The sequence below is a fragment of the Protomyctophum parallelum genome, assembly GCF_964188405.1.
Source record: "Protomyctophum parallelum genome assembly, chromosome: 6".
NCBI classification, from domain to species: Eukaryota; Metazoa; Chordata; class Actinopteri; order Myctophiformes; family Myctophidae; genus Protomyctophum; species Protomyctophum parallelum.
In genome coordinates, this window is record NC_139701.1 from 12,327,687 (window position 1) to 12,353,879 (window position 26,193).

A 26,193-nucleotide genomic window follows, 5' to 3' on the forward strand; every position below is an offset into this window, starting at 1 on the left:
GGACGACCTGCTCTACCTCCTGAGCCACAGTCGTGCACAGTATGTTGCACTCACCAGACGATTGAACATTCTTCAAACTCGTAGTGTCTTGTCAAATATTTGGAACATTTTCATCAATTGTTTTGCAATTGATGTTCTGCATAGCTATTGCAGTTTGAATAATAAATGAATAGCTATTCTAATCAGCATCAGCATCACAATAATAATATACATTATTATTAAATAAAATGATCAGACAATACAGCCTATATAAACCGTTTATAAAGCTAGCATTAGAAAGTTGGCCATTATTTACACCGTACCCCATTATATGTCATCGCTGACAACTGTACCCAGTAGCTTTATGTACTGTAGCTACATATTCAAAACTAGAGACAATTTGCATGCCAAACAAAGACTAAAAATGGAAATACAGCAGGATTGATGCCGAACACAACGAGGCATATAAAAAAACAACATGAAATCTAGCATCCCTATTCCGAGCACGTCGTAATAATAGTTGAACATTTTCGGACAAAAAACGGATGAACATTCAGTGAAAGTAGGTGAGCATTCAGCGAACAGTTCAAGTTGCAGATCTACAAGCTCACAATGTGTCACGTGACGAGCTTGTAGATCGTCTAATTTTGCTATCGGACGTGCGTAAGCAAGTACGCACGGAGGGTTTAAGAGGTTAATCTACCTTGCAAGAAGTGGTCCTACAGGTTTGACCAAAGCACACATACATGTTCAAGCCATTTGCTGTCCTATCCCACCTGAGTGCAGGGACATAAAGGGCCTCTGTGTTCTGTGCACACATCTTGTGTGTGTGTGTGTGTGTGTGTGTGCGTGCGTGCGTGCGTGAGAGACAGACAGACAATCACATTGATCTTATGCAATGAACGTGCAACTGCCTGACTGTGTTCTGCAGGACTACCATCCCTCCACTTCATTTTCATAACATTTGAATTAAATGTAAATCATAATATTTACTTGACAACATTGACACATTGATAACATTGACCCGTCCGACTAAAAATAATAGTCAAATATGTCAAGATGGCAGAGACATTGCACAATAAGGTGAATGCTTGTGCTCATATGCACTGTATTGCCTCACAGGTGTGCATCAATCGAATAGACACTTTGACATACTGTACTACAGTACAGTACGTACAGTGTCGTACAATTCTATTTGGGACCAGACTTATTCTATTTATAGAGCTTTTGCAAATTGATGGCAAAAGGAATTTCAGATGAATGCATTCATTGCTGCCAACATTCTTGCATTTGCAAGTGTTTCATTTCATAGCTCAGAGGATGTTACATCACTCGCACGCACGCACGCACGCACGCACGCACGCACGCACGCACACACACACACACACACACACACACACACACACACACACACACACACACACACACACACACACACACACACACACACACACACACACACACACACACAGTCACACACAGTCACACACACAGTCACACACACACACACACACACACACACACACACACTCATCATGTTATCCGCACAGCTCATCGTAACTAAATAAATACCACACCGACAACACACCCTGGGTGATTAATTAAACCAACAATGGCATCACTCACTGGGAACTAGAACATACTGCATAATAGGCTACAGCAAATACATAGAAGCACAATTCCCTCGTTACACATCGATTCCTCATACCACCTTAACAAGAGACGATTGTTACTGTTCTGATGAGTATGACACTGCTACGTGTGGCACATGTCCAAACATTTTAGACTTGAGAGCTACTACTACCAGCTCAACCAGATCTACCCACCAAAATATATATATATATATATATATATATATATTATTATCCCATTGCTGAAAATAGTTATATTAGACAAATGCACTTATTTTTCATTTTTTGTAATACTGATGTTTGTGCGAAACACTTTTGAAAACATTGGTAGGCCTATTGCATTGTGTGTTTGAGCTGCCCTTGTTGGTGTCAATCAATCAAGTGTAGTCACCTTAATTCAAGTGGCAGATGCCAATTTTTTTTTTTTTTTTTTTTAATTTAAATTGCATATTTTTAGGGCAATGTCTGCACAGCCTGTGTGATCTACTGGTAGATCACAATCTACCTTTTGGGCACCCCTGTATTAGACTATGGAAGACAGGTGATGAGCTCTCGTTAGCATAACCAGTTGTTCTTCTTTATATAAATTAGAGCTGGGACTCGATTAAAAAAAAAATCGAATTAATCAGAGGCTTTGCGATTAATTAATCTAGATTAATCGCATTTTAATCGCATATCAATATTCAACCCGAGAACAGCAAGAAACCTTTTTTTTTTAATGTTTTTTGGTATCCCATTTTACTGTCATTAATATACCTGTTGTGGAAATAATAATAAAAAGTCACCCCATTCTGTGTTGCCCAGAACCGGAGGTCTGAAAAGAAATTAGTAACAGTAACAAGTACATCTCAGTGACATCACAAAGCTGTACTTACTTCATATTGTTACTGTTTTTTGTCAGACCTCCAGTTCTAGGCAACACAAAATGGGGTGACTTTTTATTATTTCCAGTTTTCAGTACTATAGAAAAGCGCCCAGTGAGAAACGTTCCGCGGTGAAAAAAAAGTGCGATTAATTTATCTGTAGTTAATCGCGATTAATTTTTCTGTAGTTAATTAATCTAAATTAATCGCAATTAGTCCCGGCCCTAATATAAATATATTATGGCAACTGCAGAAATGCTGGGAAATAGTTACAGCTACATTCAGTTCAAAGACATACTAAGCAAATATTGGTCAAATTAGACACAAAAACAAATCCCTGAATGGAACTTTTTTTCTTTTCTTAAGTAGGCACTGGGCACTCAGCCGGCCCCTACTACGTCATTCTCTCGACCTTAAGATGTAAAAATGGAAGTACACAGAAGACTCGGGGAGGGGAATGTTTATGCAATGACAGCCTATCACTGCCTCGAGCCCGAGAGTCATACCAGGGCAAGTTGTGTTTACACAGCAAGGCCAATCGCTTTCAAGATCTTTCATTCCAGTCCCGCCTACTGTCTGTCAAACAGTGGAACGGCGCTCAGTGGGAAACTATAAAGTTGGCTGACAGGTCACAAGGGAGTATAGGAGACTTGCGTATATTGACCTGAGAGATTAAACCATGAGAGATAGCCTGGTCAGTGTATCACGCAGAAGAAGCATGGCATTCACCAACTGCATGGAAAGCTTGGATCTAACAGCAGAGAAAAAGGAAATTAAGTGAGTTAGAAATGTAACTGACTGTGGTTGTGATGACCTTGGGGAAAGCATCACGTCGGATAGAATATTTAAATGACGTTTGTTTGATTTCTTTCGTTCTTTCCAGGAGGAAAACCTGGAAGATGAGAATACAGGTTTTATTTAAGGTGAAGTCTTCGCCCTCAAAGTCCAAAGCGAGGAAACACAGAGCATACAGGTAAGATAACCCATATTCACTGAGGAATAAGTGACTAAAACTGCAAAGGTATCACATTCATATGTCATCATGAGCTGTGAATTTATTTACACCATTGATTGTATGCTCAACTCATAATCAAATTACGAAGGAAACCTGCATTTACCTACAATTAAGACTATTCATTACGAAATGTAATCATTGCATTGTTTTTCATTTCTTCGGATACGTGTGGCATGAAGACCTAATTACCTCTGTGTAGAAGCGACTCTAATGTGAATTTATTCTTCTTCTTTTTTTCTCCCTCAGGCCAAGTGCTGATGATGTGAGACAATGGGCACAGTCACTTGACAAACTACTCGCTCACAAATGTAAGAGTTACTCTGTGCCATATCTTGATGGGTGTGTGGGGGTATATAAATGGTCTCAAAGGTTACATAGTAAATGGTCATAGAATGAGTTTTATGACCAACAATAAAATGAGGGCTGTAATGGGCTGAGAGTGACAGTGTAGGCTACTGTATACTGTAAGCAAATATGTCCCTGCAGAGCCTGTTATTGCTACGCGGGTTTCTCTTAACGGTTTCTTTCCTGCCTGTCTTGTCCCAATAGATGGAAAAGCTGCATTTTGTGTCTTCCTGAAGTCCGAGTTCTGCGAGGAAAACATAGAATTTTGGCTGGCCTGCGAGGATTACAGGAGCACCACGTCACAGACGGAGCTTGCGTTGAAGGCCAAACGCATTTACGAAGAGTTCATCAGGAGCGAAGCTCCCAAAGAGGTAACTATACGAACGTAGGATCGAACAGGAAATGTGCTACAAACAATCAAATTCCAATTACACATCTGTATAGAGCGTCGCAGAAAACGGCAGGTTACAACACTTTTTTTGTTGTTTTTCTTCTTTGTAATTATTTGTTTGGTCCAAAATATTGTGTTTGTTGTCATGATTTGTCACGACAAGAGTTGGCTCTGTCGCTTAGTTTAGTTATAAGGTCTTTAAATAAATACATTTTGTCCATGGGAAAAATGCATTGGAAACTATTTCCTGGGCCTGGCGTCGTGATGAAAGGGGGCGGGACTGCGACGCTCTATAGTGAAATAACTATTAGCAGTGGTTCTCAAACCTTTTCACTTCAAGGACTCCCATAACACTGAGAATGTACAACATGGAACCAAATGAACCCATAAGGTTCCATTTGGTTCCACTCTCAAGAGTTTACAGACTTATACGGATCCATTTGGAACCCCCTCAAGGACCCCTGAGGGTCCCTGGACCCCATTTTGAGAACCACTGCTTTTTGGATTGTGTGTACAATGTATATAGTTTGGTACTGTGTATGTGTAGTACAGTATATGTGAGCCGACACACACACACACACACACACACAGTTATCTCTCTCACACACACACACACACACACACACACAAATTGTTTGTTAAAACAGGAAAACAGGGGGAAATAAATCTTATCTGGTAATCATTAAAGCTCTTGGCTAACACTGCAGCTCTCGCGTGTTTAAGACTGTTTGCTCTCAGGCTTACGTCGATCGTTTCTCTCTTTTCGTCGTCACAGATCAATTTGGATTTCCGCACCAAGAACGCCATCACGCAGAGCCTCGGCAGGCCCAGCGAGAGCAGCTTCCTGTCGGCACAGAGGAGGATCTACAGTCTGATGGAGAACAACTGCTATCCTCGCTTCATCTACTCTGATCTCTACAAAGAACTGTGCGCCGCCGCCGCCGCTGAGGCCAAGGGCAAACAGCAACACGCCACCACGGACTAATTTGTTTACCACTGTGACAACTAGAGACCTGATGATGGAGCTGCATGCCGTGCACTGGGGTGGAAGTGTGTACACACACAGTAACACACACACACACCCAGATGCAAAGACTTGCATATAACATTATCTGGAACAATGGATGGAGGGAAAAAAAAGCAAAACCAGAAAACCACTGCTGAAATTAGAGGTGACCTTTCCATCCTTTCCGTCCGGGAAAGTGAAGCCCAATTAATGAAACTGGTCCCCATTAGGCTGGATTCAGTGTTACCGTATTGGATTTAAAATGCCGAGTTGGGATTCAGTCCAAAGAAAGTTATCACTAGTTTTGCACTACTAGACAACAGCAAAGAATGTACTGTAAATATGCATAGATTGTTACTGCGCGAGCTGGCACTTTACCACAGCTTATATTTATTCTCCACAGAGTGCTGCACGTGTGAATGTTCATTTTCTATATTAAATGCCCTCTTGTTTATACAGTTATCACATTCAGAATCAGAATACATTTCCGAGGTAGTCTGAATTCTTGAAAGTTTACACAAATGGCAGCAAGCAGCAGGAGGACTTGACTTGTGTGTCGTTTATATAATAATGGAATGTTTTTGTATTTGTAAATAATAATGCGATGTTGAATGTGGGGGCAGCTGGATTGCTCCAAGAATAAAGTTAATGTTTGTGCAGCTATGATTCAACTGACAACTTTTGTTACTGTCCGTCTAATGCACAACAATGCAAAAATTATACATTTCATATAAAACGTCATACATTGTTTAGACACTATAGACAGTTTAACACATTTTCACACACACGCGCATGCACACAGCTTCCCGTAATATATACAGCGTTGCTGGCGTTCCTTCGGCAGTTAACCAAAACAAAAAACCCACATTTTGATGAACATTCCTCTCCTTTTTGTGCAGCCGGTGGCTCTGCGTCATCGAGTTCCAGTAAAAATGCTCTTTTACGTACCGACTGCACTGTAAACGTAGAAAAGGGGAACGCCGTGACGGACAACAGCCTATGTTCAGATCTGTGTCTTAACCCATTTTGGGCGGGGACCCCTTTTGGTGTTAGCATTATGTTATGCTTTAGCTATTGAAAAATAGCAGATCTACAAGCTCATAGCGCGCCACTCGGTGGCCTTGTAGGTCTGCTATTTTTTTAAATCGAAGAACGACTGACATAGAAACATAGCTTTTTCGGAAAACTGTCATTTTCAAACAGACATTTTTAGAATCTGATCTCAGGTCAGAATGTCTTAAAACAGTGTTCGCTCCCAGCCATGAGCTCATTGTACAGCACTGACAGAACGCAGACACCCCCCTCCCCCAACATCAGAAGGTTGGACCGCTGGCCTTCTGTTGTGACATTTCACAGGTGTAACGAGTCTAACGACACCGTCTCTAACAACACTGGGTCCTGTACCACATGGCCAGACTTTAGCCCATTGAGACCCCCAGACAAGATTCTACAAAAATGTCTTCAAAAGTCACGACAGTTTTCTGAAAAACCTGGGTTTTTATATCAGTGATTCATGCCTTAAAAAAGAAAAAACCTTTGCTGTTAAAGAATACATCATTCAAAGATTTGCACACGTTTTTTTTTTTTCAAAAGCAGCAATCTACAAGATTGTTGCGCGGAAGTTGCTGCCACGCTATGAGATTGTAGATCTGTTATTTTTCAATAGCTAAAGTTTAAAATAAATGGATAAAGTGGTTAAAAAGCCAAGGTGTCACAGAATAGGTCTTAATAGGTTAAAGCTGCACAGTCTCATCTGGCGGCTCGCCTACCCTTCAAACTATTTAAACTAGTGTCAGGACAGATGAACGCTAATAGCCGTAGTGTCAAAATGGTACGCATGTAAATATAATACAAGTCACTGCCGTCATATTTTTAAACAACGCAACACTACAGGCCAGAAAAGGATGACAACGGTCTCTGCTATCATCACCTTGACTTTTGCGTTGTGTGTAAGCATTTAAAACCAACGAAACCCAAAATAACTGTTAATAAAGTATAATTTTGTTTAACCAAAAGTAAAATAAATAATAAAGATATTTATGGATTAAGCAGAAGAATGCAAAATAAGGGAGCGCTTGGTTTTGACATAAGTGCTCCCTTGATTTGCATAATGCGTATGGCCTGATTTTAAATACAAATTGTTCCCAGGATAGTAATAGTAAGAGCTGGGAGTTTAATTTGTTACCATGATGGAACTTGGCATGAGAATAGTGGAATCAGATCCAAGCAGTACTTACAAGTGTGTTATGTAAACAGTGACGGTCAAAAATAGAGAAGGCCATGTTACACAATACACAGCCAGGCGACAGAAATACGTCCCACTACGCAAGCCAACTAATTTACTTTCTAAACAAAGTGGCGTGGAGTCTAAATTTGTATATGACGATTATGAACAAAATGAAAATCACAACAATACCCTTTAAAGGTATAGGCCTACTTATATAGATCATGTTATAACATGTTAAAGGGTAAGACCACTTTTTTTGAGGTTTGGGTTGTGTAGTTACTTTGCCATGATGCAACTCCAAATGTGGACAAGAAATAAAAAATAACTGCTCCAGTGATTAGAAATTGATAATTCAAAATATGCTCCTCATTGACTTACATTGGAGCTAAAACAGCTCTCAAAGTCACTCTTTTAGTACGTAAACAAACACAAACAATGTTGATTCAGACAATATAGAGCATCACCAAAACTCATGTGGTTTTATTTTTTCATAAAAATGTTATCTTCCTGTTGATTTGTCCATTTTATTGGGAAGAAAACCCGGACTGGATCCGTGGATCCGGATCCAGATCTTCAAATAGTAAAATCAACAGGAATCTAACATTTTTATGAAAAAATAAAACCACATGAGTTTTGGTGATGCTCTATATTGTCTGAATCAACTTTGTTTGTGTTTGTTTACGTACCAAAAGAGTGACTTTGAGAGCTGTTTTAGCTACAATGTAAGTCAATGAGGAGCATATTTTGAATTATCAATTTCTAATCACTGGAGCAGTATTTTTTTATTTCTTGTCCACATTTGGAGTTGCATCATGGCAAAGTAACTACACAACCCAAACCTCAAAAAAGTGGTCTTACCCTTTAAGTCAAACTACGCAAAAATACTCTACTTAAACATTATTCAACTGCATTTGTTCCTAGTACCCTAGTTTAATTAACACACAGAAACTGGCCATTAATGGGCTTTCGCAAAATGTTTCCTGAAATAAGCACAGCACTATGAGCTTCAAAGGTTTAAACTATAACAAGATTCATATTTTCTACAAGTGAAATCTGTATAATACAATTACTGGTTGTTGAATAATGTCACATTGACCAAGTACAGTATATTTTGTCACGATGAAAAATATTAGTTTGTGTTTTCCAAACTTCTTAGTGAAGCTCAATGTAAAAGCAAGCCACTTTGGGCATAACCAGTGGTGGGAAAAGTACTCAAATGTTTTACTTAAGTGAAAGTATCAATTCTGCAATATAGAAATAAGTCCGGAATTTAAAATGTACTTGAGTAAAAGTACAAAAGTATAGGCATCAAAATGTATATAAAGTACCAAAAGTGCAAAAATCTTTTGAAAATGCATTGTGTGCTTGTAGATCTGCTATTTTCAAATGGCCGAAATGTGTATAGGGCTGAAGTGGTTAATGTAGGTTTTGTAACTAATAATCACAATCTACAAAGTAATTAAAGTATAATATTTCCCTCTAAAATGTAGAGTAAAAGTACTGAATATTTGACATACTCAAGTAAAAGACAAACACAGATATTGGACCGATATCTTCAATTCCTTATCAAAGATAGTCGGGCAAAGAGTGGAGCCCACACCTTTGGGGGCCCTGTTTGGTGTTTTTCCCTCAATACCGTCGCTCTTTAAACAAGAGAGGGATGTTTTGGCCTTTGTCACTTTGTTAGCGAGGAGACTAATTCTGACCAACTGGAAATCGCCCACTTCCCCTTCTCACACTCATTGGGTTAGGGACACCTTGTACTGTGTAAAACTGGAGAAGATTAGACACTCTTTGAATGGTTCTTCCGATAGGTTTGGGAGGATATGGGGTCCATTCTTTCAATTAATTCAGAATTTGAATCCGTCTCTGCTTGGGGATGAGTGAGGTCTGCTGGACTTTTGTTTTAAAAGTAGCTTATACTGTGATTGGATTGTATTGTATTGGATTATGGATGTATCATGTACCTATGTTTTTTTTTTTACATATATATATGAAGTTGTGTACTGTTGTTTTGTCTGTTTTTGTCTGCCTTTTATTTTTCTACTTTTACTGATCTTGTATTTAAGGTTTGTTTGTCTTGTTTTCTGTTGTCCTTTATGTCATACTTGTGGGGTTTATTTAAGAGAAGCTGTTAATGTTAATTATTCTTTTTCAAACTCAATATTTCAATGATGCTTCTGTGAAAAAAAACAATAAACAAAGTTATATAAAAAAAAGACAAACACAGAAAAATTGTACTAGTAGGTACAGTACTTAATTACAAATGCTTCCATCATACAGTCTGGAGCAACGGAAGAGCTGTCATGAGTAAAATATAAAGCAGAAGTGTAGCCTCCTCCCCACTTCCGTTTCGTCTTCGTCACACACATTTATCCTAATATAAATATAAATCATCTAAGCATAGCCTATATAGCTTGCTGCTTAGCAGAAAAGGAAATAAAAAAATAAAGATAATTTTAAATACATTTTCGTGAACAGAAACCCCAACCAGTTTTGGTCTATGTGGCAAGTGAATTCTAACCTTAATGTTAGTTAATTCTAACCCTAATGTTAGTGAATTCTAACCTTCTTAATGTTAGTGAATTCTAACCTTAATGTTTGTGAATTCTAACATTCTTTGGCATGTCGAGGACGACCTAGCCAGCCGTTTTCAACCGCATGGGCTCTTTGCAGTTAAACCCCATATACTTTGATGTTTCAAAGAGCGAAAATAGCCGATCTACAAGCCCACCCACAACAGATCACAGTGCGCCAGCGCATTGAACTTGTTTTTTGTCAAAGCTTTGCCTATTACGGCGTTCCCAGAATAGGGATATGTAGTTAACAAAACCAAGAGCAACATATGGATATGAACCGGTTGGGATCCTCCCATTTATGTGTGAACAGACCTGTCCATGTGCTGGGTGACTACTGAAAACTAGGCCTCAACCCAGAAGTCAGAGTCCACTTCAATACAGCATACAGTAGTGCAACTGCGCAAACGTCAATGACTCTGCTGATTTCTGATCGTCTGCACCTTTGTTAAATTGACGCACACGTACACGCACACTCCTCTCTCTCTGTCGCTCTAATCAATTAGTCTCATGTCACGCAGCTGCGTCTAGATTCTCCCAGGAGCTGCCTATGCCTCAGAAAGCATAGGTGGACCCCAGGCTACTGAAAACTAGGCCTGCCAAAATAACTTGATGATGAAAACAATATGGAGCCAACCGCCTTCAAACATCTAGATACTTTATTATGAAAATAAGACAGAACATATTTTGATCACGTTGTTCCTTCAATCATGCAGTACAGATGACGGACATATATATGAATATATATGCATATGGAGGAGGGGTCTTTCAGTTGTTTCTGCTGCACCAGTAGCCCTTATGCGTATCTGGGCGGTTTACTGCAGTGGCTCTCAAAGTGTGGTCCGTGGACTCCTTGGGGTCCCTGAGGAGGTTCCAGGGGGCCCCAGGAAAATCAGCTAATATAGCATTAAAATAATAACTACTGTAACCCTATTTATTTTATACTTGGCTATTTTTAGCCAATCTACAAGCTCACAACGCAGCAGTGAGCTTGTAGATCGGCTATACAGGTAATACTTTTTATATAAATCTTATTGGGGTCTCTGGCACAGCATCTTTACAAGTCGGGGTCTGCGGCCTAATACAAATCAATTTGGGGGTCCTTGACATGAAAATGTTTGAGAACCACTGATGCACACTGGATACCAAGGCGGGTTGGAAGTGGAACTGAAGACAATCCAGGGCCCCATTACGTGAATATGACAATTGATGTAACTTTGCGTGTGTGAGGTCGTGTTGTCACTTTGCCTCTTGGGCTTTTTTGGCACTCTGTTTCTCCTTAGCCTTGGGACACAGAAAAGGAAAGAAGGAAAAATCCATTAACGCATTCATGTCAGAGCAATGAAACATATTGATTCTCCATAATTCTACAAATATTGACATGTGTCAGAGAGGGTTTAGTTTAAAATGAGCATGCCAAACATGGCTAAACGTGTCATTCATCAACTCAATGAGACATTACGGTTAAGGTTGAGAGAAGAAAAGGATGCCGGGCGCACACCAACACCGTTTCCCAAACAGTGGGTCAGGAAGGACCCATTTGTTGATCAGGGACACATTTTTATGGGTCACGACTCGAGTAAAAATCTATTTTCTTTTCCTACATTAAAAAAATATATTCAAAAGATGTTTTCTTTTATCCTTTTAATATATATATATATATATATATATATATATACACTGTATATATAAAGAGAGAGAGAATTTTATGAATTTTGAAACCAAAACAAACAAAATAAATGTATAATTAGGAAGGTGTGCAGTACTTAGTTCATTCTAGTCATTGGTCCGACAAACGATAACAAACCCTAACCTAACCATAACCGGGAGCAGCGCATGTCGGACTAATGCCCCGTCGGAATTACGTGCGGACCCCATTAGGAAGTATGTGCAGACATTAGTCTGGAACTTCGGCATGGAAGATTCATTTCCAAGGGCCGGTTACAAACGTCACAGCAAAAGGTGTCCCACTTTGACTAGTGGGCTCTGATTGGTCACCCTTTTCACCTTTCATCTGGTTTCCAGGCTATCTCTAGTCTATGTCAGTGGTTCTCAAACTTTTTCCTGTCAAGGACCCCTCACCCCGGCCCTAAATTGACACTTAGTATTCCGGGGAGCCCCATTTGAAAAGATATGACATGCATTAGGCTACAGACCCACCCCCATTTAAAGGCATTTCTATCTCTGGGACATTTCTAACCCATTTGACCCATAACTTCCATAAGGGTCCATTTGGAGACCCACTGGAACTCCCTGAAGGACCCCTGGGGGTCCCCCAGACCCCACTTTGAGAACCACGTCGACCACTGGACATTATAAAATGCAGGCATGCAAACAGGCCCAGGGTGAAAAAGGCTCGACACGTTTTTATCGCTACTAAAGCCACTTTGGGGGGGGGGGGGGGTCGTGGGGGACAGTAGGGTTATACTACACTTAAGAGTCATCAGTACAAATCTATTACTCTCAGTATGTAGAAAGATGTTCAAATTAATTCCCTGATCAGATCATAGAATAAATCAGACCCGTCTGAAGTGAGTGGTGCTGTACCGGGCCTGTGTGTGTCTGTGTGTTAGGCTGTGCAACAGTGACACTTGGTGGTGAAAAAAGGCTACAACGCTATTTCCGTGCTCGGACACAGCCAGGGACACACCCAGGGATACAGGGACAGACCCAGGGACACAGGGACAGACCCAGGGACACAGCCACACACACATAGCTGTCTATAGGAGTGGTTGCACCACTCAAAAATGACAGATGATTATTTACTAAATCAGTACAAATCTAGTCAGTATTGAGCAAGATGTTTCCTGATAAAGATAGAAACAGTTTGAGGAGCGCTAGCCCCTCCTATATTCAGCTATAGTGTAGATTTTTCTCCTAAATGCCATTGAGAATGAATGGAGAATTAATGTCATATATCGGCTATTTTTGTCCTACACAAAATTCCCATGAAAGCAATGACAATGAATGGATGATGTACGATGATAAGAGTGCCGCTCACTTCACATGGTTGTGATTTTAAAAAACAGATCAGCTTGTTTCTGCAAGCAACAGGTCCAACACTGACATCTCAAAATCCTTCACATCATGTAAAATAGAAATAATATTCACTGGCAAAATAATTATAATAAAAATAAAATGTTTTGGAATGGTTTACAGTCAACAGGGGAGGGGATGTAGGCCTACTAGTTTTATGTATCAAGCGTTTCATTTATTTACGCGCATGCACGCTTTATTTATTTAACGTTGCTAACTAGTAGAACTTGCAGCTAAACTCTATGGGATTGACTGGCGAGTCCCAGTGTGTCGAAATTGGACCGTCTGTCCCGACTCCCGCCGAGCCCGCACAAACAGAATGTTTTTTTTCCGTGGAGCGCACGGTGGCGACACATGATGCCTCTATGGCAGATGCAAGCAGCATAGGCCTATCGTTCATTATGGTCCGTGAGTCCGTCAGAAAATGCTCCGGGCAGCGGGCTCCACCCCCACCCACAGACCCCCTCACACCCTCCATTTGCATAAATCACACAGGTGTCATATTTGGACTAAATAAACGGCGATTTTCACCGAAAATCTACACTCTCGCATGTCTGAAAATGTTTGAGAAGAAACAGACAAATATTTACCTTCTCCACCAGTGGTATTAACTGCTGGTACTCTGCTAGCGTCTTCAGTAGTTCCATGATAAAAGGTAGGTAGTTGTGCTTTCGTCTAATGTTTTCAACCTAGAAGAAGAGTCAAAGTGCTGCGTTAAGGTGCGTTCAAACCTGAAGATATGCATTTGTTTCCAGTCGCTTCACTTTGGTCGTAAAAAAAATATCCATTTGCTCGTTTCGCTCGCCAACTGGCTGTAGTGTAGACACATAATTTTACTTTGGCAGTGTAGTAGAGAAAAGATAATCCCGCACACTGTCTTCACTTGAGTTTAGATTTATTGAGCAACGTTTCGGTCGTCAGACATTAAAGGTGATATAGACAAGTTTTCAGCCAAAATTTAAAATATATATAAATGTATTCTTTTGGCCTTTTCCCCCTGTATCTTTCCCTATATTATGATGCTGAGGTGTTCTCCTGCAACAGCACACTCCCCCTTTCCCCCCCTGTGGCTGAATGCGCTGTTTATATCCACTACAGTTTACTACTCGGGATGTCAGAGGGGATTTAAACTTTTAGCTAATTGCAGCGCGAGGCAGTGACGGTGTGTTCAACCCAGCACTGCAGTATTATAATGAAAATGCGATGCGATTTCAATTGCAATGTATAATATTATCCCCATATCTTAGTTTCACTAACATTGTTCATGTGAAATAGTATGTTTATGATTTAATATGTAAGCCTATTGAAATTATGAGAATCGCTATGTATAGTGCATGGTTGGGTGGTGTGAAACTGAACAACACCAGCAGCAATAAGCACCCCACAGAACTCAGGATCCTTAGTCACAGAACAACTCAGACCCCAATAAAAACTCCTGTTTAGGCCTACATCAATATCGTTCTCGTTCATGTGGAGTGGGTTGTATGTGCTTTTGTTGAAATGGTGGAAGTGGAAGTGAGTAATAGTATTTCACCCTGCACCGCCGCGGCGACTGCCTGCCGGCCGGCCGGCTTGAAGCATGCATTCAACCCGTGCTTGCCAACGGTGACAGGCCGCCGCGGATCATCATAGCGATTTTTCTTCATTGCAATGAATAACCGTGGACAGAGTAGTTCACATGAATGAACGATGCTGTAGTGGCATGGGGCATTTGAGGGGCAATATGTTTTATATGCACGATTACAAATAAAAGAGAATTGAATTGAGAGCCAGTGAGTCTCCTCTACTTCCTACTTCATCATTTGCGGGACTCGGTGTGATATTGCGATTATGCTACAGTTACCCTTAAAAAAACATGTCAACTCAATGTCATTGTTGTAACTAAGATATCGATAGAAATTCATAATTTTGTAATGTCATATTTAGCCATACGAGCGCAATATCCATAGCATCCGTCCCAGCAGCAACAACAATCCCATAGCCTGAAGTGACCTGGCTCAGCCAATAGAATGAGGGGGGAGGGGGGTGGAGCTAGATATGCATTTGTTTGGAAACACTCACTCACTTCTGTGTACAAACACTGGAAACTTGTCTATATCACCTTTAATCAAACTACTTTGGCAGTGTAACCAAATGGATCCGCTCGTTCACACAAGACGGCTCCGTTAAATATATTTAACATAATTCTTGCTAATATATGATTTATGAGCAGCAAAACCAGTACCCATGTCTTTGCAAAGGGGACTAAAATGCTTTTAGTCATTGAGTGAAAAAGGACCCCACCTTGTATCTTTTGAGTTTCTGGTTTTCCTCCTCAATAAGCAGCTGGTACTTGGCTATTTCTGATTGGATGGAGCTGAGAAGGGTGCTGCTCTGGTCTGTGTCCATTGGTTCATCCTGGAAAGAGAAACAAAATGAATAGGAGTTTTGTTTTGAACATAAAATGCATTAGATGCTGAGTAGCTTCAACTTAATTATTCATATTAATACAAGTATTTTGAGCATATCTTAGCCAGTTGTGATGTGGTCATTGCTAAAATGTAAGATGAATGAAAAGGACGGGAATAAAGGACAAGTAACTGAGTAAAATTGAATTTAAATGTTGCACTGTCCTTGTGAATACTCAACCTCAGTTCCCTTTTCAGAGGAAAGGAGTAAAATAAAGTTAAATGTTGATCAGTTTACTGAAATAGTGTTAAAATGACAGGGTACAGCACAAACATGGAACTGCAGAATAAATGGTAATATTGCCAGTTGGCCAGCAATGAAATAAAAACATACTCGCATCAGATTTAGCCGTGACTCATGAATGTCATTCATGCATCTGTGGTTAGAGCCAGCCAAGTTATAATTTTTACAGAGAACCTTCAATTTGAGTGGTAAATCGTTTCACAGGACGGGGGTGTTTATTCAGTCCTTCCGTCTTTGTGATTAACGCCATAGTCTCAAATGCACGCTTGTCAACATGACGACGCGATCCCGGGGTGAACTAGTGATGGACGGTGATGGACGCCTCATCTTCAAAGCCAATTTAGCATCACGTCGCACAGCTTGCAGTTTACATTGTTTTCATTAAGGTTTGCTAATGCCGTTTTGCCCGCTAATTGCCTCCTACTGCTCCCTGGATGGAGTCTACACGAATGGCACTAGGTGTCACATGGACGGACCACGGATCATGCTGCAAGTCAGTACGAGCAATGTATTCAGTATCTTGGTGAATATACATGCACACACCACACCACCACCGTGTTTGTTTGTCATTTCTAATGACAGAAACTCTATTCTCTATTCTATTTCAATCTCTGGGTCCTTGTTGTCTTTGCCTTACCGTTTTGTCTGATTTCAGCCAGTTTGGGACCACGGCTGTTCACATTCAAATGAAACCGGTGAAGACCGTTGGAGGCGACAATAGAGATAATGTCGTCGGTGTTGAAGTAGGCTGAGGTGCGAATGGGGGAGGGTGGTGGAATGAGGGGGGTGGCGCCGTTGGACCTGGTAATGCCTGCAGACAGACCCATCTCAATGGTTGTCTGTAGGGACACCTGGATCCGCGGCTGAGGTGGGAATGGGGAAGGCTCAGTAGCCCTGGGTTGACTGGGGGTGTGGGGGAGGGGGGGTGTTCCTCGGTCAGCTCAGGTAGGCCTGGGTTGTGAAGGTAGGCCTCGATGATCGTCATGTTGACAAGTGTGCATTTGAGACTATGGCGTTAATCACAAAGACGGAAGGACTGAATAAACACCCCCGTCCCGTAATACCATTTACCACTCAAATTGAAGGATCTCAATTTGAGCCACTTAGCTGGCTCTAACCACAGATGCATGAATGGCATTCATGAGTCACGGCTAAATCTGATGAGAGAGTATGTTTTTGTTTCATTGCTGGCCAACTAGCAAAATTACCATTTTGAAGGATTATTCTGCAGTTCCATTTTTGTGCTGTACGCTGTCATTTTAACACTGTCAGTAAACCGATTAACATTTGTTTTTGTTTTACTCCTTTCCTCTGAAGAGGGAACTGAGGTCGAGTATTCACAAGGACAGTACAACATTTAAATTAGATTTTACTCAGTTACCCGTCCTTAATTCCGTCGTTTTCATACAACTTAAATTTTAGCAATGACCGCATCACAACTGGCTAAGATATGCTCAAAATACTTGTATTAATATTAATAATTAAGTAGAAGCTACTCAGCATTCAATGCATTTTATGTTCAAAACATTTTTTTTCTGTCGAAATTCCTACTGGCTTTGCGTTAATTCATTTATGGGGCGAATACTGTGGCCACAAACGTAAGCAATCACAAAACTAACATTTCCTTCTTTGGAATATGATCACTCGGTTGCCTCCACTCACCTCGGTGAGCTGGGTCTGCAGCTCTGCGATTTTCCTCTCGTAGATCATCTTTCTGTCTGACACAATGGCCATCAGGTTAAACCGAATCTCTCCTTCACTGTACCTGATAAAAAGGGTAGAGAGAAAAACATACTTCAACTTTGGAGTGATATATCCTATATGGTCAAACCAGAGAAGCCATTTTTATGTTTGATTAGCAGGAAAACTAAATCCAATACAGAAATAGGAAAAAAGAAAATGCTGCATGGAAAATATTAAGCACAGAAACAACTCTAAATCACTCTAATCACAACATTAAGCCTCCTCTAACCACATTTGGTGTCAAAGACTGTCTGGAGAAAAAAGGGGGGAAAATAAATTAAATAAACATAAACTTGGAAGTCTACCAAACATCGCTCACATCTAAGAGTCTGTTACCTGGATTTAAAACATAGTGAGGAAAACACCCAATAAAAATGTTTTAACTGAAAGTAAAAGGTTAAATAAAAAGAAAATTAGAGGAGGGCTAAGGTTTTTCCAGCTGTTTTAAAGTCATCTCCTAGGTATCTCTTAACAACAATATCTAAAAGAGCAAAGAATCTATTCTAGGTCCGTCGCCAAAAAAGGTAAGTGTAAACACACTCCCGGAGGGCCAGATAAAGTATTATCACAGTCAGGTTGTTGTGTTAGGTTGTGCCTTAAATACTTCAGGTGCACACAGTAGTTAATAAAACTGGCCATGTCCAATCCAAATGGAATTACATACTTTGTGGACGTAGAATTATTCTGGATAGTTATATAATCCTAGGCTAATATAATACAGGTTTTAAAATCAGGCGAGTAAGAGGTAAAAGGTATAAGAAATACAAAAGAAAACAAACAAATTGAGTCATTCAAAAGGTATTGGAAACATCAAATTAAGCCAAATAAAATCAATGGGATATTCACTTCTGTATTCTCTTCTCAATCACTGGACGTACTGCATTGATCCAATCATCCTGGTTGCATGTGCCTGGAGTAAAAGACAAATAAGAGTTTGAAAAATAATATTAAAAACATTTTTTACATTCCAGGTGTCCATGTATAATGGTCAGTATTTGTCACTATGAAAAGGGAAAGTTTTCGATTAAATGGGCCATGATGACAAAAGTTGAACTCAAATTAGCTTCATTATCACAGTATGATCTATTCTAAATGGTTGTTTTGGCAATAATTATACATTTCACTACCATGTATAAGCAACATCTGACAGATACAGCCACCTGCAATTAAGCCTTTTGTGGAACGACAATAGGCAGGTTTTCATGAATCCTACTTCATGAGAAAGGTTTCTGAACAGCTATTTAAATAGGATAACCTATTACAAACATGAAATACATTCTAATAATAGCGTCCTCCCTGTCCAATCTTTAGCTATCAATTGTAAGTTTTGTCATGTTCATGTACATTTGTCAATATGCTGTCAACCAACCGTCTCTTCCTATGACTTGATCCACACACACACTTTGTCTTTCCCTCAGAAGACATCTCGGGTCATTTCTGAACTTAAATACTTGAAAATGTACTTTCTGACACGCAGTGACAATGCAGATACTGAAAGCGGTGAAATGTCAGCGATGCAGCGCTCAGCCCTGGTCCGTTGCATCAATGAGTAAATTACACGCTTTTAAATTTGCATCTACAGCCAATGCAGCTCAGAGTAGAAGGTACTGCACGCTTGAATGGCAGGGAGCACTCATTTTGGTCTCATTACAGCAAGTACCGGTTTTTGAAATTGCTTGGTGCTCCTAAATATACGTTTAGGTTGCAGATAAAATTTCAGGTGCAATTTCAGCCCTGTGAAGCATCCATTACAAGACTCGGGATATGATTACTTTTGACGGGACAGATATACACATATGTACAAACCCCTGTACTAAAGAGCTAAAACATATGCTAATATTGTGCTCCATTTCCCTGTTCTCTCACTTGGAAAACAGCCATCCTATATATATATATGCAGGGAACCTGATTATTAAAAAAAATAAAAATAAACGAATGCATGCATGAGTAATCCAATAATAGATAACATATTCTTACCTAGGTCAATTGGTCCCTCTCGGAGTCCATCCAGCTCATATAGTCTACCGTTTACGGGCACATAGCTCACAAAGTGGAAGGCGTCCTCATCCTTCGCTGAAGACTTTGCATCAAACTCAAACATCTGCTGTCTGGGAATGGAAGCAAACACACACTGAATTATGATGCATTACACCTGTTAGCAGTGGAGATTTAGCAGATGGCCTACGACCCTAGAGCTTTGGATCTGCTTGAGGTTTCTTCCCGTTAAAGGGGTTTTTATCCCACGATTTTGCAACCCATTTGTTCACCCAGTGTAAATTATCTAATGTAATCCTGGGCACTGCACTTCCTCTGCCAACCTGGGGGGCAGCGGACTGACCTCATGTTTTGTGATGTTGGCTTTCTGCTCTATGCAAACTGTTTTGAGACAACTTTTTGTGATTTAGCACCATATTATTTGTTTTTGTTTTACAGGGACCACATTAGATCGCATTATGTTAAATCTGTTGATTCAAAGCAAAAATAAAGCAAATCCTCCATTTCTTCGTACCGAGTGAAATTGCAAAAGCAGAATCATGAAAAACAAAGCTGAGGCTGTCAACTCACTTTTGAATGCTTCAAAATGTGTATTCGCAAGAAACAGATAAATTTCTCCCCTTTTTCAAGTACATTGTGTTGAGTACCATTAGTATATCCATTAGAGAGACATGACTTGAGACTTGTAATTGAAATGTTAAAAAAAGATTCTGAAATATTAAGTGTTAGAGTGCCACCATCTGGTGGAAAGCAATAAAACACTGCATGGTTGGTAACCAATACATTGCAAGCTCACATTGACCTAATTTGTTAAATCAAAGTTGTGCCTAACAAATCTCTATACATGTTTACCAGGAACAACTAGCAGCCAGGCAATTAAATGGAGCTCGATATGAGGATCAAGTTACCTGGCAAAACCGTTGTGGACTTGTCGGATGACCTCAGAGTTGCTGAGAGCCAAACCTTTCATCTAAGGAGAGAGACATGATCCATAATCCTTATTGCACGTAATGATGTCAGGGGGCTTAGCTTGATCAAGGCAACAGGCTACTACATGTGTCATATTCACAAACACTATCTGAAGAAAATACCAAATGTTAAGTCCTAAAGACAATACCAAATGTTAAGACAAAATCAAATGTCAAGGCTATCTAGACAAAAACATTAAAAATACTATTGACACAAAATTTAAAATACTATTGTCGCCAAAGAAAAACAAACTTACAGCAGCATCAAAACTGTGCGAGAACTCCCTGAACTCTGTCAAGGTGTCACCAAGCAACATATCGGAATGGGTACAGTTGAGCAGCACACTGACTATTGCCTGGGTAGCACAAGCATTGTTTATGACCTGGAAATAAACAGGAGACATGTTAATTTAATTTATTTTAAGTTTGAGTTTAACAGCCTTAAACACAATCAGATGAGACATTTTCGTTTGGTGCCGTCAAGGGTTGGAATGCAATTCTAGATGCCAGGTATCAAAAATAGGATCCAAGAGTTGCTTGCAAACTTGCAACTAATGACTGACCGCAATGCATGATATCACATTTCCACATATTCCAGCCTTTAGGAGTAATCAAGACTGAGAGTGTGATAGTTGTGTGCTGCAGCTCATCTGCCATATAAGCCCAAATTGCATGGCGGTTGACCATTCAGCACAGCTGTAGTACAAAAGGTAGGCAGAATTGATTCTGTGAGCGATATCTGGTTTAACCAGAGCTGCAGCTACTGAGCTCAGCAAGATTAGATTGATTGAATATTTTATTAGGCAGAAATGTAAACAGCACAGAGTACAGTCAAACACTTAGTCTAAAAGGATAGCACTGAAAAAGGTTATTGTGGTCTTGATTCCATTCAGGTGCTAGGTATTCAATTCATAATCATGACATGAAAAATATTAGCTGTGTTGCAAAGTTCAACATCACTTGTGATGTGAGCGGATAACGCCCCACACAGTAGAATGCAATGCATCGTTTTGGACTTGAAGTTGGACACATACCTGTTTAGCAAAAAATATATTGTCAAGTCTTGAATCCTGGACAATCGATCCTGCCGGTTGCTCGCCTGGCTGCCACTTAAACAGGAAAATCAACCCATGAACTGGTCTGGGAAAATAACATTTAAAACAAACAAAAAATGTTTTATTTATGAGGCCAAATTAAATGGGACGTGCAAGCATGTGAAAGTTAAACCTACTTCAAGTTGTCAAAATTCTCTGGCTCCATACTCCATATCTCCTCAACCTGGGCTCCCTTGCAACCTGAAAACCACACAAACAAAAGGGCAGTTTATAGCACAATTTATTGGAAAGGGAAGCTGACATGAGATGTACTTTATAATCCCTGCAGAGAAATTAACACATTACAGCAGTGGTTTTAAATCAGTGGTCCCCAGCTAAATTATGGAAAGTTGGTAAATACTAAATAGATCTTTAACTTTTGAGAGTGACCTAGCCCTCCAAGCAGAACCCAATGGTACTGAAGTTTCTGACATTTTTGACGACACAGACCATGGGGTCCTGTTCCAGCAGTACCATGCCACCTGGTACGCGGACATATATAAAACATAAACACCGTGTTTACGGCCTGTCTGCGCTCTTTGACGACTTTTTTTCCTTTGAGGGCTTCTGAATCTGTGAACTATAAGTACCTATACATGCCGCTGCGAATATCTCCTGTGGCGCGCAAGCCGTTAAGTATTTGTTTGACCGATTTGGTCGCTTTGATTCTTCTCTTCCTTCCTTGTTTATTGACACCTCATTGTACCGCCTATCTGGCTAGCTAGTGGCGCTATAGCTATGACAGAGCAGATCAGAGGCAGGGACGTAGCCGCACAAGCCAACCGCACACCGGGAGGCGGTACAATAAACGGTAAACAAACAAGAAGAAATAAAGCAACCAAATCGGTCAAACAAAGATTAAAAATACTTAACGGCTTTCGCACCACAGGAGATATTCGCAGGGGTATATATAGGTACTTATAGTTCACGAATTCAGAATAACTTAAACAAAAGAAGGCCGTCAAACGCCACAGATACGATGTTACGGAGCATATTTATGTCCGCGTTCCAAAATTCCCATACGAAAATATAGTTATGGACAGGGACCCTACACAAATCGACAACCAAATTTCAGAAAAGATTTATGGAGGGTTCCGAGAGGGGCTAAGAGTGACCCATAACATAAGGGTCCATTTGGTTTCATTTTACACTCTCAATCAACAGTTACATTATTCTTAAACATCTGGCATCATTTAATTTACAAGAAGTCTACACAATTAGAGAATGTAGAAGAATAGTTATTTTGATCAACGTTTGCCGTTATCTCCTAATGATTCTGAATGAACCAAACATCAATACCAGCATGGAATTGTGGACAAAATCTTATCCGACAACAAAACATTGGCTCAAATTCTGAATAAATGATTGGCCTTGATGATATGAAACGGGTTGAAAAGCAAACCACTATTCACGAATGAGGTCCAGGATTTGTTTCACCCGCCCATGGACGCTGAGTAATGCTAGGCTATAGCTAGCATGTCTGTCAATATCACGCATATGCAATTCAACACATCATGCAACGATAGGTTGGCGTTTGACTCCAGGCCACATTTACGAAGTGCATGGCTCTGGAATAACGCCTTATTATATCACCATGGAATTATTCTTTTGTATGATTTATCTGACCATTTAAACTAAAGACAGCCTGCAAGATAGTTACACAAGCTAGCCAAACACAACAAGCCACGTTACATTGAATAAGCATCCATGCCGTCGCAGAACGAGCATTGCACTGGACACTATTCAACTGAAAATGTGTACTACACGCTTTTGTTTCAGTTGGAAATACACGTTTGTTTGTTTGTGCAGATCAAATAAGACATTTCGCTGCTAAGGGTGGTCCAGACCAAGCATAAACGAGCCTTCATGCTAACCCGTGGTTGCACCCATCCTCCCTCCCACTCCACTCACCGAAACCTTTGATCAGTTCTGTGAACACACCGGGGTCGCTCTCCATCAGACACCATTCTCCTGCACTTCCAGACATGTTTACTGTCGATGATCAAAACCAACAGAACAAACACCTTCTCTGCAAACCAGTGGTTGTTGAGACTTGGCAGGCAATGTTCAATGTTGATGTGTGTGACTGTGTGTGTGTGCCTCTGGGACCAGGGTTGCCAGATTGTGTGAGAATAACAAGCAACAAGATCCATGAAAACAAGCCCAAATCTAGAAGCAAAAAATATATAATTATCAACAAAATAATGAACAAAACCATTGTTTGTGAGCTAAACAATCATGGGAGAAAAGAAAATGTGACAAAATGTGGAATAATATCTACCTAACACAAATGTTGTATGGGTGTTCCTGCCTGACACAACAGATGTAGGATCCTTAGTGGATCGTTGACTGTGTGAGAATCACTGGTTTAAACGAGATTGGGGAAACAAGCCCACTTGCTTTACAAAGAACTTTACAGAAAAAGAAGACCACCACAGTCGCTTATAATAAGCCAACATGGCAAAACTGTCTGTGACTGCGATATTTTGCGGTGGAAAGCCTGGTGATGCGAGGTTAGCGATATTTACTTCGTGGTACAACGGTGTCGTGTAACCGCCGGCGCTGGATCTGGGAAAGCTATGCCACAGCAGCCACACACTGACTATATTTTACTTATATGCTATTTAAAAAGTCTATTTAAATAATGCTGCTATTTGCCCCAATGTGACTGCAAAAAACATTGCTATTTAATTGTTTCAAAAAGCTTTATACCCGCTCCTGGCGCTCCAACTGTAGCCTATATAACTTTACCCATTTTAAACTGTCTTAGTTATTTTGAAACAGGAGGAGGATTCTAAAAACGACTTATAAATCATAAAGCCTTGTTTATACTTCACTGTGCAACGGTCCTATGCTGGAAAATAGCAGATGCAAACTCACAGCACATCTCATTCAAGACACTGAATTTAAGCAGATCTGCCATTTTTGCCATCCAAATGCATTATATGGTTAAATGGGCCCTAAGAGATGCAGTGCCCTTCTGGGCACAGGTCTCCACCAGGAGGATAGGATAGGAGTGTGTGATGTTTGGCAAAATGTTTGTTTGTGTTTGTTTGTGTGTGTGTGTGTGTGTGTGTGTGTGTGTGTGTGTGTGTGTGTGTGTGTGTGTGTGTGTGTGTGTGTGTGTGTGTGTGTGCGTGTGTGTACCATGGTGGCGCTACAACAGGCCAAGTTGCGTGTGAGGCAACTGTCAAGTGGCCATTCTTCCTCAGCCTGTAGTGGGAATAGGCCGTGGATATGCACGGCTTGGGATATCCGTGGATAATTGTTTTGACAATGTAAACAGTATGTTTTCTCATGCCAATGAAGCTTGAATTGACTTTACAGTATCTTGTTTTGCCAGCAGATGGCACTCAAAAGCAAGAAACTAAATGAGAGTGACTAATTTACTTGATTTATTGTATCACCCTAATATGTGGCCACGATAATCTGATAGATAGAAGCCACCTTATAACACCTTAAGATAAGAACCAATTGAGTAACAAATACTAAAGTATTACTAATACAAATCGTAGTAATAATACTTTATTACTAGTATCTGATGTTATGAAAATGGGTTTGAAGTTTAATCATGTATGCCTTGTAGGCCTATGGTATTGTGATGTTTATTTCTATTAATTTGGCCAAGAAAACCCTGCACATGCTGAAAAATGTGGAATCCTCAATTCAGATAAACCTGCGTTAAAATGCAAAATCACTGACCACTTTAATGGTTGTGTATAAAAAAAAGCAACATCATTTATTTTTAAATAAAATCGAGTCTACTCAAATACAATAAAATCCCAAAAGACACGTGTTGCTTTCCAAATATTTATGGAATTCCAGGAGTGTTGAGATATCTTGCAATATTACATCAGATTCATATGTACAATAAATCAACCATGCAGAAATGTCAGCACTAATTCAAATTCAAGAGTCTTATTTAAAATATGGCAGCTTTAAAGGGACATTTCACCCTTTTTGTAAAAATAAATAAAAATGTTAATGACGTTTAGAAGATTTAGAACACTTTCCTGGGGTCTTTGTGTGCAATATGTGGTTTTAGCAGTGAGCCCAGTGTCTCTGATGTCATCGACACTGGGCTCACTTACTTCCTGGACTACATCAAGGTTAATTACATAAGGTTAGGAAGCGAAGACCGTACGGTGGACTCCATGTTGCTCCCTGGAAGGAAAGAAACATACGCAATTGAGACCAAGGAAGCTGAACGCGGAAGTGTTAGCTGCATATAGCCCATTGCGCATTTTTCTTTCCTTCCAGGGAGCAACATGGAGTCCACCGTACGGTCTTCGCTTCCTATCCTCTTTTAATAGTCCTTGGACTCCATGTTGTCTCAGTAAGGCTGTGTCTACACTTAAGATTAAAAAGAGGCTGTCTTTTGCATCATTTCCTGCTGGTGGATGGAAAAGAAGCTCCACCCACGCGGCAGATTCCCGGAAAAGATTGCTCCAGCGGCATTCTGCCGCGTGGGTGGAGCTTTATTTCCATCCACCAGCTGTCTAAAAACCCGGAAATTACGCAAAAGACAGCTTTGGCCGCACATGGAAGTTCAAGTGTGCCCAGGCAGTAAGACTGCCCTCCCCCTATCCACAAGGAGAGGCAGTGCACCAAAGCATTATGGGAATTGTAGTCC

At 40.2% G+C, this 26,193-nt stretch overlaps 2 protein-coding genes across 2 annotated transcripts; one reads left to right on the forward strand and one right to left on the reverse strand.

Moving 5' to 3' along the window:
* Positions 1-3,105: 3,105 nt before the first annotated feature.
* On the forward strand, positions 3,106-5,858 carry LOC310859636 (regulator of G-protein signaling 2-like). Its single transcript, XM_083766290.1, has 5 exons — positions 3,106-3,250; positions 3,357-3,446; positions 3,735-3,796; positions 4,038-4,204; positions 5,000-5,858. Exons 1-5 carry the CDS (start codon positions 3,153-3,155, stop codon positions 5,207-5,209), a joined length of 627 nt encoding a protein of 208 aa, XP_083622416.1. The 5' UTR covers positions 3,106-3,152; the 3' UTR covers positions 5,210-5,858.
* Positions 5,859-10,674: 4,816 nt separating this feature from the next.
* Positions 10,675-23,655, reverse strand: uchl5 (ubiquitin carboxyl-terminal hydrolase L5). The gene is made up of 11 exons (XM_083768171.1): positions 23,472-23,655; positions 21,698-21,761; positions 21,501-21,606; positions 20,724-20,849; positions 20,407-20,468; positions 19,481-19,611; positions 18,350-18,413; positions 17,423-17,525; positions 15,353-15,466; positions 13,660-13,758; positions 10,675-11,317 (listed from the first exon to the last, which is right to left on the reverse strand). The coding sequence occupies exons 1-11, from the start codon at positions 23,545-23,547 to the stop codon at positions 11,273-11,275; spliced, it is 990 nt and encodes a 329-aa protein (XP_083624297.1). The 5' UTR covers positions 23,548-23,655; the 3' UTR covers positions 10,675-11,272.
* Positions 23,656-26,193: the final 2,538 nt, after the last annotated feature.